At 43.6% G+C, this 12,528-nt stretch overlaps 1 protein-coding gene across 1 annotated transcript in view; it reads right to left on the reverse strand.

Moving 5' to 3' along the window:
- The window catches only part of LOC117746094 (laminin subunit alpha-3-like), a 50,741-nt gene that overhangs the window by 36,167 nt on the left and 2,046 nt on the right, over window positions 1–12,528 (reverse strand). The window contains exons 3-9 of the mRNA XM_034554934.1: window positions 5,064–5,181; window positions 3,608–3,726; window positions 3,355–3,525; window positions 2,694–2,794; window positions 1,340–1,455; window positions 498–616; window positions 7–97 (exon numbers count right to left, since the gene is read on the reverse strand). Of these exons, the coding sequence (XP_034410825.1) occupies window positions 7–97; window positions 498–616; window positions 1,340–1,455; window positions 2,694–2,794; window positions 3,355–3,525; window positions 3,608–3,726; window positions 5,064–5,181 (835 nt within the window). The remainder of the gene's footprint in view (window positions 1–6; window positions 98–497; window positions 617–1,339; window positions 1,456–2,693; window positions 2,795–3,354; window positions 3,526–3,607; window positions 3,727–5,063; window positions 5,182–12,528) is intronic.

Raw genomic sequence — 12,528 nt, forward strand, 5'->3', positions numbered from 1 at the left:
ACTCACGTATGCATCCAGTGGGAGAGTCAGGAGGGACTCCATAAGGTCTGTAGAAACCCTCAAGGCATCGCTCACAGTTCACTCCAGCAGTGTTTTGCTTAAGACGAACACACAATGTGTGAGACACAACTTATACATAATTGGACAGGAAGAATAAAAAGAGTAGAATCTCTGGTTTAAAATGCACACTTGACGGGACACAATAGTTTTATTACACACTCTGCATCTGATATCATATTCCAGATGGATATCATGTAAGCCTCAATGAACTTTATTTTGCCTAAAGAAAATAAGACACAAAGATATTTCTTGGAATATAAGAGCAAAGTGTGGTAACGTGTAATGTGTGTGGCAGCACAAACCAAAAATGGTGCAAATCAAATGCAAATGACGACACAGACAACGCAGACATTTTGTATGTATTTGTGTGATTCCCTTACAACCACCACACACATGCACACGCAGGAATCAGTTTAGACTTGACATGCATTTCATACCTGACAGTTGATGCACACTCCACCTCCGTCGTACCTTCCGAAGGTGTCTAAACTTGCTCTCCTCTTTTCCACCTCTGGGTCGTAATAACAGTCAAAGGCATGGGAGAAACACTGGCAGGCTAAGGAGGAAACCCCCCGAGAAAGACAGACACACACACACACACACACACAATTATTCTATATGCCTCATCAAATAACCTCTCACTCCCCCGTCTGCATTTGAGCACCTTAAGCTACTCATTCTCCAAAAAGGAGTTTTAATTCTGGCTGTTAAGTATGAGGAGAAACTATTAAATCCAAATTAAAGAAGAAGGCCCATCCTCTTCCTGTATCCCACCCCTGTGTCTCATTAATGTTTATGAATGGTGAGGGTGCATTTTCACTGCAAGAGTGCACTGATTATAGAGTCTGATTCATCTTTCTCTCTCTTTAGTGGTGGCTACAAGGTAATTTTTCATGAAGGGAAAAAACTTGTCAACAGTCCAAAGCAATTAGATTCCAGCTGACACGGGCTCTCCTGGCTGACTGGATGGCTCGCCAATAAGCTGGCGTGGCGGACTCTCTGGTAGGCCGGGGCGGCCCCGAGCTGACGATAAAAAAAGCTGTTATCCTGGAGCTAGTTGTGCCTTGTGGTGTTCATCATACATACCATTTGAGGAATGTTCCCTCAACTCTTCACTCAGGCTCTCTACAACACCATAACAGGACATCCACAACAGGGCTTAACTAGGCAAGAGGACACTTCAGTGCGCTCTGGGGGCCGTAATTCAAGATGCCAGCAGCGTGGGGAGCAGCAGAGTTTTGCTTACGCATTGACTAAACTGTTGTACATGCACACTTACGATGACACTCGTTGGGGCTGTCGGCGGTGGCGACACGCCATTGCCTGTGGTTGAAGCCTGGGCAGCAGCGGTCACATGACTCACCGCAGGTGTTGTGCTGGCACTCACACTGGAGTCTGCAGACAGGAGGGGAGACACCTGGATTTAGTGACGCATGGATTTTCATTCGCAAGCACAAAACCTCAGAAACGTTCTTTCTTCGGATAATGTATTTGTTCAACCGCTTGGGGGCAGCAGAACAAACTTTAAACACAGCACTAACATATTATTACCTTATTAGCCTGAGCCAAATCAGATTCCACTTTATTCTATTTTATAGGTTTTATTATTTAAATTTGGTATACTGCTCTTTAAATACTTTGATTACAATTGTTGTGGTTTATTATTAATATTATTAGTTGTTGTTGTTTTGGCAAACGGCTATCTATTTCAAACAGCAGACACAACAACATGAGCAGTCATGTTTTAAATAATCTGATGAACGTAACTCCAAAATGTCCTCTGCTTTTAACTAAAGGTAAATATCTGAATCTTTGGCTGCTCGGTAGCTCGTGCTAACTTCATCTCTCTGGCATTCGGTGCTGATCAAACCGCGTATTAGAGCTTTTTTTCAGAAAACAGTGAGACAGAACCAGAAAAGTAAAGCTGGGAGCCGTAAACCAACACAATGAGCTGAAAGACGATAACATATTCCCGGTAGAGTGCCGAGTCAGGTGACAATTATCTGTGTGTTCATCACTCCGAGGAACACTTTTCACATTATACATAGTTATTTGATCCATTTTCAATATGAATATATTGAGAGAAGCAGCTTTGCGCCAAATGGGAACATTCATTTGAAATGCCATAGCTGAGAGCAAACAATAAAACATAATGAATGCCATGTTGTTCTGTTGTTTCGCTGTTCAGAATACAAAAGCCAGCAGTGGTTCAAAGCAGCAATTTATCACATATCACAGCCAGTATACAGAGTGACTAAGACGTGTTGCTGCCCTTTACAATGGTGATATCAATGTACAAACATATGAGGTCATTGTTCTTCCTCAAAAACAATTCCCTATCAGTCAAATCACTAGATTAGCAGCATCCCTGTGGTCTTTGCCTCTACGTTTTCAGCCTTCGTCATCTCAGTACACTGTTTATACAGGAGGCCATTGTACGAAAAGACTATTCAGCTCAGTTAATGAATAAACAAATGGAATGGATTTACTGGTTGATGTTTTACTTCTAAATTGACATTTGAAACGTTCATAACGCACCGGTTCAGAATGAGTGATGAAAATTCAACCAGACGTTTCCACACAAAAGTATTGTGTCACATGTTTATAGCATTAAGATGAAAAGCATTACTAACCTGTTTGGGTTGTCCGGGTAACGCCCCCCAGCGCACACCTGTGCATGTCCATGACAAACGCAGCGTCCACCGATGCTGATATCTTTGATACTGTAGTAATACTGCCAACCAATAGGGAACATGTTATCGCTACGCTTTCAGCAACATCACCCACACCAGAAAAAGTGAGTCACACATGCTGACTGTTGAAACCATGAGCTAAGGCCAGTTTTATGGGGTGAATCAGTGCATTATAAAAAAAAGAGATAAGATAAGAATCAACAGCTGACATCATTGATTTATTCTGAGCGTGTGTATTGAAGACAAATGAATGAGCCGTTTTGGACATCAATCTTGAGGATACATTTCTGGAAGTCTTCCAGAAACCTAAACTTCAGCCTCATTAAGCTGACGCGACAGTATTCTCACGCTGTAAGGAGAAGTGCCATACTGTGCACCTGCAGCCTGGTGGATCTGTCCAAGCCAATCCTTGCGGCCTCTAGAAGAGGAGTTACCGTGGTGACTGGACAGACCGCTCTGCCATGAGGACTTGACGAGGATGAATGTAAAAAGAAAGCTGGAGGGTAGGTGCTGCTGAGTTGTAAATGTGGCTTTCCCAAATGGGAAACAAGAGTCTGCCAGCATGACACCTGTGTGTGAGGTCGTACAGTGTGTGCCTCACCCTGCGTGTGACGGTGGGGTCTCTCTGGGCCTTGGAGATCAGGTGGCCCAACAGGGTGCTGGTGCGGAGGAAGCGCAGGCGGATGTTGGTGGCCTTCGTGAAGTCTTGCAGAACCGGCGAGTAGGTGAAGTTTTTGGACCCCGGGCGACCGTTGACCAGAGACACCACAATCTGGACGACGCAAATGCACTTATTTCACGGGATTGTTTTTGATACCGCGTAAGATGTAGCAATTTTGAATGTGATATTCTACCTCTCCGTTCTCCAAGGGGACGATCCGTGAGTATTCTGTGGTGCAGAGCTGGTCATCGTCGTGTACTACACGAGCATTGGGCTGCTTTCCAAATATTTCAAGGCATTCGCGCTTTGAATCTGCCAAAAGAAATGTCTTTATGAAAAGCCATGGAACAAAAAAAAACAATAAAGCCTTCAAAAGCAATACAGCTGAAAATAAAGTGAATGAATCATGAGTGTTGTCTGTGCAACACAATCTTGGATCAAGAGAAAATTATGGCAAAGAGAAACTCAAAGACAAATTGTCAATCTGATGAGTAACAGCTGTGTCTTCTGGCAATCTGTGTGCACAGCTGCCTCCCAGATATTAGACATCGTAGCTCAGATGTGCTGACTCAGCAAACCAAAAGCATGTATTCGGGCATGAAGTTGAGGTACTTTAGAAATGGTATGACATTACAGGCCAGGTAGTTAAGTTTAACATGTTCTGCATGCCACCACTTGCTACTTTCTACACAAAATCTCCCCCCCCCCCCCCCCCCCCCAAAGCATAAAAGATTCAAGCCTGGAATTCATTTGAAGTTATAATGTTGTGTTGTTCTGATTCCCTTCTTTTTTTTTTAACTCCACACAACCAAAACACACTTCTTAAATTCTTAAGCAGGGTGATCAGTGTGCCAGGATTAAATGTGCGCTAGCAAACGAATGTTATCCTCTTTTTTTTTCTTTTTTTTTTGCTTGTCAGGGCAGGAATGACGCAGGTGTATTATTATTATGTTATGTTATTATTAACGATAATAATGTCTGCATTCCATTCAGCAGTGCCAGTTCCAGGGCTCTGGCAAGGATTATTGGGCCATTGTTTGTTACACCTGTGCATTTCCATATATAGTCAACATGTCTGCCATGAAAAAGCACTATTTTCAAACAAAATCTGCTAATTCTGATTTCACAACAGTGTATTATAAAGACAAGTTAATCCCCCGTATCTGTGTTATGGTGATATTGACAGGATTATGTTAATAAATGGTTGCTGCTGTCGTGTTTTTGCACTGTTCTTCTCTTGAATCACTTTCTAATCTCTTTTTGTGTATTCCCAACACACCATCTGAGGAGAAACCCTGCTCCCAGGTAAAACAAAATAAACGTTTAAAGGCTTTCTTTAAGTGGGGCTCACTATGGAAATGTACAGTCATTCTTATGAGAATATTTACACATTATATACTACTTATAATCCATTTTTACTAGATTGACTTACAAATCAATGGCGGTCGGGGGCTAGGCAGGTTACATGTGTTCCGATTTCCAGCCCATAATCTGACCAACAACTCCAGACAGAAATTCAATCGTAATGTCTCAACATCGTATTCATAGTGCAACTAATGAGACAGCGTGCAGGTGGTGTTGATGTGTACAAAATAACAATACATTCAAATCGAAAAACACTGCAAAAAGACAACCGCGCCGGATCTTACGTGCAAAATACTGCCAGGGCTTGAAGGTTCTCCCGTTGTCGACAGAGCGCTCCAGCACCCAGAGGTCAGGCCGAGGTGAATTAGCGAACTTGAGGAGGATGTACGCCACATGGAAGAGCTAAAAGGCACAACACAAAGAACAGGCTAAACAAAAAGCAGACACTTCTCTTATGTTGTAGCTTCCTGTGCTCAACTTGCTCTGTCAAGTGAGCCTCCAGTCTCTGACTCATATTTCCTTTCTTGTGAAAGCACAACATAAGCTTCGATCGCCACGGAGCTAATGAGGACGTATCCATCACAGTGAATGAAGGCCGAGGCCTCCCGCTCTGAGCTTTTATTCCTGCAGGTAACCGTGTGGCCATACAGCAAAGTGCAAACAATTCACCAACATTTGTCAGCATGGAGTCAATAAAAATGACGCAGGTGCAGCCAGGTTAGTGAAAAGACATAAGCTAAGCCCACATGATTCACGTCTCTGTTCTCTGAACTCCCTATCTCCGCCTGTCATCAGAATACGCGGTCCATACAAGGGCAGAAAATGATGCCAATGATTGTTTCTGCCAACAATGAGCTTTCTGTCAGCCTCAGAGCAGCATGTTTCCTTTGCAGTTCATCAACATCCTCATCAAGCCCTAAAACCGGGTGACTTCAGCTTGATTGAACATTGTTCAATGGAAAGGTAATTCGTGATAGTCAAAGCTCTCTTTGTTACGGTCTGGCATGGCATGGCATTGGCGTGGCTTGGAATTTAAACCCTGTTTAAACCCTGACACCAACCTGCATGTGACACCTGCAGTGTCACCAGAAAACCCTACACCTGACCACCACACCCCTGTCTTGTTTCCATGAGGCAGAAACACAATTTATCTCTGTGCAGTTTTAGTTCTGGCGTGGGTCCTAATGCAACAAATATGCTGCAGGCATATATGCTAAGCATGTGGTACCTGCCCTCGGGATTGAAGTGATGAATGAAAACTTTGCATAAGAATAATTTCTACAGACTGTCTTCTCTTTGAGAGGGACCATGAAGGCAGGCCCACACTTGTCTAGCATCCCTCAACGCCTTGATGGAAAAAAAAGAGAAAAACAGCGGGCATTTGAAACATTCAGGCTGCCGACTCTCCTTGCATGAGGCAGGGAGCTATGCTAATGCTCAAAGCAAAGTAAAGAGTCATGGACTGTGTCAAGATGGATCCACAATTCTCTTCAGATTTCTCCCCCCAACCCTGAAGCGTATCGGCCTGAAGTTCAAGTAGCTATTGGGTTGATTGATTGTGAGAGGGTTCAGAGGTCAGCCGGAGAACCTTTTTTCTCAACAATCCCTCATAACACAACAATATAATAGGTAGCAAAGAGCCCACAGTAGGCTTTCTGACTGCCCTTTATTCCCTGTAGTCATTGAGCAAAGCAATGACAATCTGTAAGAACAAGAATAGCTTACAATGCCTCTTTCTGGCCTCAAATTTGAGTGGGGTGTGTCTTGCAATTAATCAGAAACAGTTCCACCCACATGCAACAGGATGTGCAAAGCAAGGTTGAGGGCGCCTGGCACACCAACAAGACCAGCTAAAAACAGAAGCGAGGTCTTTCCAGAAGAGGTTTGTCAATGTACCGGTTCTGTTGAGGAACAGGAGGAAGTTTAGTTCACACGGTCTGTGATGACATCAAGGCAGGGAAAGGGAGGCGGGAGAGTGAGATGGGGGGGTGGGGGGTGGGGGGAGTAAAAAGTGTTAGGGGTGGCCAGAGACGTGCTGGCTGGCGTGTCGACCCATCTCAGATTCCAAACATAGCGCCACATTCCCCTTCCCTCCTAATGCCTCTAAAGCAGAGCATGCTCCTGCTTTCAGGAACCGGTCATGGACAGCAATGCACACCAGTGAAAACCATCCTCACGACTTGTCATGAGTATACATGAGGGCAACAATGCCTCTATCAGTTCAAGCTCTGCTGCAGTTACGTTAGAACATGTGTGTGGTGTGGGGATTTTCAGCACTTTTTCCCCCACCCAGAATGGGTGATGTTTTACATAGTGGACGGATGAATAGAGCTGGGCAATATTTGAAATACTGCGAATACTACGAATCTGCCAAAAGTGTTTCATGACAAACTTCTGCATGTACTTAATGGACCGTTCCATCTGTGCATGCAGAACACTGTTCAGTGTTGTGTTCACTGTACCTACTTACAATTGAAAAGTATTTTGTTTTAAATGTTCAACTTAATTTAATCAGAAAACACTTAGATAGGCAATGCAACCGCTTCCTCTCATTTAATCTCACTCCTATGAAAACGGTGTGCATTCTGTGATCTGGAGAGTAATCTAAACCTCCTGCATCCAATTGTACTCAAAGCGACAGTTCACCCAAACATCTGGGGAACTGTCTCTTCAATTCTCATCTAGCCTGACTGAGGTAAGGCCATTTGCCATGGTATCTAACACTCACTTGATGCCAGTAACTGAGTTATCGTGAGAAGACTTCTCCGGAAACAAACCCAGTGAGAGACAGAAAGCGTCATCTTCAAGTCGTGGGCCTGTTCTGGCACGGCGTTGCTTAATTTCAGGCCTGTCTTTCCAACGGTGTCCTGCCAGTCTAAACACACACTCTTGAAATATGTCGAGCACCTACGTATTGTTTGCACGGAGCATGAAATATCGTGATGGCATGCACAGCACCGCAGTGCAGGATTCCAGTGGTGCAGAAAGACATGAAACAGATTGACAAGCTTGTGGCAAAAACACTTGGTGTAACACTTGAAGCCGAGCCGTGCTCTGCCACTCCCTGCATCTGCATTTAGACAAGAGTGTCATGCGCGTGACAGGAGGCTGTGGGTGGGGGTCAAAAAGGTCAGGGGTTGAGCTGCGCCAGGTAAGGACCGATTGACACCCACCCTCTCTGCCTCTTCCCCCCATCTAAAATCCCTGACCTTGACCCCCTCTAATAGTGTCACATATACAAGGTTTTACGTATCCAGACCTCCTCTAACCTTCTAATCAACAGCAGGGCAACACAGCCGACCAAGTCCCTCATGACCAAACGTCATTAGATCCACGGCATATTTACATTTTACCTCTCTTTTTTGACAAAACAAACACAGTCACACTCCTCTGTTGATCAGGGACATTTCATACGCACTGGGTGTTTTGTTTGCGTGTGTGTTATCATTTCTGGATTTTTGACCCGTGACAGTTGGTGTGTGTGACAGCTCAAGAGTGATAAATATGCACCCTTAAGCGTGAGCTGCAGCAGCACTGCTTCACAGGCATGTGTGTTTCAGCTGCTAGAGCTGTGGAGGAGGGTTTCATACTCACTGGAACACCAAAGATGTGAACAAAATTAAATAAAGGCCTGGTTGCGTGACCCTTTGCCAGTTTCTACTGCTGCTGTGCCTGCCACGTGAATCTCTTCACTTATAATCTCTTTGTGTTAATCAAATGAAGTGTGCTGTAAAATGGATTGCTAAGGAATGTATCACAGCCAGAAACTATACACTCAGAAACTATAGTGCCTGCAATAATTACTTTTTGTTTTTATACGATAACCCATGTATTTGATATTCTAACTAGAGATGCTCTGATACCATTTATACTGATCAGCCAGCACTGAGTACCAAGTGTTAAAAACAAAGAATATATTATTATTATTATTACTGTTATTGTTATTATTTAACAGCTGTATACTACTAACCCTGTGTGGATGTAATATATTTGCTGTGATTGGCCAGGCTCAGCTTAAACTCTTTGTAAAACATGAACACATACATAGAGGCAGCAGCCAGATGGCTCGCTTGTTAGCAACTTCCATCACCGATTTCGGACCCAGCAAATGTTTTTTTTGAAGTGGAAAAACTCTAATTATAATGTTAATCTATTGCTTTAACAGCAGCGGATGTAAGCTACCATGTGTAGTTGAGATGTATAGTATAGACACAGTACATAACAACTAAACCCTTACTTATCTGATCATAAACAGGTACCTGTAAGCTAGTAATCTAACATCCATAAGTAGATGTTCAGCAAGGGCAGTCAAGAAGCAGATATTGAATATCCTGTATTGATATTCCACGCAAAGGGAAGGGCACCACCGAGCCAAGAGTACTAAATCTACAGTGAGATGAGAATCCTGACGTATTGAAGCCATCTGAGCGAGCTCCTGCGATTCCGATGTGAGATCAGAGGAATGCAATTCATAGGAGAGGAGGCATCACCTTCTGTTAAAGTGGATCAGCCCTGCCAGACAAAGCATGCTGCAGCCCAGTGGGGTGGAGCCGTTGGCCTCCACTTTGTAACAATGCAATGTACAACTGTTTGTCCGTGTGCAACAGGTGGGCGGTGGAAGGGGAGAGGCGTAGTCTGGTGTATTTCTCTCTGTCTCCATGACAGAATTAGTTTGGCTATATGGTGACAAAGAAAAGTTGGCCAAACGTTTACAGTTTGCAAAGTTTTACTTGTTAGCAAACGTCACATATGCAGAGTTTGAGCATAGTAAACCTGTTACAACTGATTCGCTTCTCCACGTATGAATTGATGACAAAGCACTTACAAAGATGAATAGGTGCCACGATAACCCCCACAAGCTTTTCCACATCTGAGCTTTCCAGATTTAGGATGAACTGCAGTCCAACCATCACCCGGGATGCCCGACTGCTATACTGCTAACTAGCACGAGGTGGTTGTTAGCGGAGTAGTAAATAGCTGCCGGGTTGGCCTGGCGCCTCAGGCAGCGCGGCTAAAGACAGGCGCTTACATCACCTCACCGTCACTGCAGCAACAGCGACATGTCTAACAGCCAACTTTGTCTCTGGGGTCGGACTAAGCCGGCTGCACTGTAGTATGAACACATCTTTATTACCGAGCATATACAACAGAATAAGCTAGATTTTCAACAGCGAGTGAATCTATTCTTTGTCCCAGGTCTCATATTCAAAACACGTGACTCAATTAGGATTATAGCCTCAACATATTTGCTAGCCACCTGTTTCATGAAGTGGAGGGATGCAGCAATGCACAAGTGCTCACGCAAGAATCACACATGGTTGCATCTGAATGTCCACTCAGCCAGAGAGCAGAATACAAGGGAAAGGGGAATGTTTTCAGTCTGAGACTTGTGTGTGTGTTTGTGTGTTTTTTCTAAGTACTTTCTCACCACCAGATTACACCACCTCTCTATTTCTATCCATTTATTGGGTGGAAAGAGAGGGTTAGCTCACTTTCAGGGAGGCTTAAAAAGAACCAAACTTTTGTGAGAGTCTGAGAGCACAGAAAGGATGTCACACAATACCGCCTGGAAGGATTCTAACACAAAGGGGGGCGACGGCTGCAAATAAAACATTCAAACCAACTTCAGCGGGAGGTGAACCCCTGAGAGACGGGATTAGTTTCCAGGGGAATGTCTCTAAAATTGAGTTCTTGGAAGCTTTGCCTCTTGACGATTGCAGAACTATAAGCAGTGCCGAGGCCATTGCACTAAACTGAATCAGATTGTATTGCACACACTTACATAAATCCCGTAAAAGTGTCCAAATCCTAGCCTGAGATATATAACGCAACTAAACAACAAGACATTCTGCAATCAATCAGGACAGTGAATCCACAACACACTACCACATGACCAACACAATAAACCTTCACCTTCATATAAAAATGCCAGTTAAATCCCTCGAGCATCAATCCAGCAACTAATCAGAACTTCAGTGTTTGACACCGACCAATCAAAAGCAACTCAGTATCATCAGATGGGAGACCGGCAGCAGTAAGCCCTGGTATGTTTGCCTCACATGGTCTACTCTGGGCTCACTCAGGCAGATAAGCACATGTGGTCAGGGCTCCTAAAATACATTCCCCAGAAAAAAGGAGTGACTGTCCGTCTGACATGTGGTGTAAATGTTGATCAGAACAATGGCTTGCCTACTGTCGCTGTAAATAGTTTAACAGGGGCAAAAGTTCCTGGAAGAGTAGCCAGTATTTTGGTGGACACAGATGTAGAAAAAATCTATAATGGGATGGACAATAAATGTTTTATTGGTTATTGACCTATGGCGAAACAAAATGAGAGATAAACACGTTTGAGGCAAGCGGTTATAGTCCAAATGAATTGAGATATGATCTGTGCTCTCATAAATATCTTCTTAATTCAAATTCACTCATTTGGGACCAATTCCTCGAGAAGTAAACAAGCCATCTATGCCAAACACCATCTTTTTCTCTACAGAAGCCAACTGAAGATTACCGAGGTCATTTCCGGACTCACGGTAGGATTGGTCATAGTTCACGGGTCACAAGCCAAGAAGTCACAAAAACTGGGAGCAGTTAACCAAAGACATAGAGCTTATAGGGCTTATCAATAGGAGATTTAGAGAGTGAACATTTCACTAGAAGCACTCAGCCTTTGGGCCGGTTATTGAAAGTTGAAGATTTGAAGATAAGTAGCTTGGATGAAAACAAGACTAAGTCTACAGCCTTGCAAGCTGCTCTGTGAGGCTGTACTAAGGCAGCGGTTCTTTCAGGTAAATGCTAACGTCAGCATGCTAACATGCTCACAATAACAATTCAAGTGTGCTGATGTTTACCGTGTGTTTAGCGCGATATCATGTTAATAATTGCCTTTTTCCCTGAAGTGGTAGCCGTTGGGATTTGTCATTAGATCTGAGTCAAAAGCCAAAGTATCGGACCAATTTTACTTTTAATCGGATGATGGCGAAGAAGAAAAGTCAGGAGATCTCCGATAGATGTCGAGGCATTTGCCTAAAACTCAACCTCACGGTGGCGCTAGAATTAAAGCCAGGGGTTCACCAGTCAGTAGAACTCCTACTCTGTGGACCATGACAGTTTGAGAGATATTTCAGTCTGGATGAAAGCGGTAGACCAGCCAGCCGACTGACAGACTGACACTGTCATCCCTAGACCCACGAGTACGGCTAAACAGTCAATAAGGTTTTCTTTCTAAGAGTGCTCAAGTTTCTATTTTATGCCCAGTTTTGGTGCAAATCCTGTGACAAACTACTGACTTCCCTTCTAGTCAGATTAGGAGAGCTTTAACTTTGCAGACCTTGCTTCAAACAATCCGCTATACAGTAAAAAAAGGAAACAGCCCTGTCAAAAAGGCCTCTCTCTTTGAACCTCACCGTTTTAACATCAACATCAACTGTGCTGTTATCTAAGACATCTGCTAAGAGCCATATAGAAAACAGAAGAACAGCCACCTGCGTTGGTGTTGAAAGAAACCGCAGAACCCATTCAGCTGGGTCGAGCCCACATAGTTCATTGAAAACATAATTTGTCCTGTGGCTAGGGAGAAAGATCAACAAAGCTAACAAAGCTTCAAATGGGTAGTCAAACAACATCACAGCTCTAATGCATGAGATTACATGTGTGGGGCGAAATAAAACACTTAATTAAGCTCACCTGAAGAAGAACAAAAATCTCTTTTCAAATGGAAATCAGATACTTGCAATCTTAATAATTGAG

Source organism: Cyclopterus lumpus, chromosome 17 (genome assembly GCF_009769545.1).
Source record: "Cyclopterus lumpus isolate fCycLum1 chromosome 17, fCycLum1.pri, whole genome shotgun sequence".
NCBI lineage: Eukaryota > Metazoa > Chordata > Actinopteri > Perciformes > Cyclopteridae > Cyclopterus > Cyclopterus lumpus.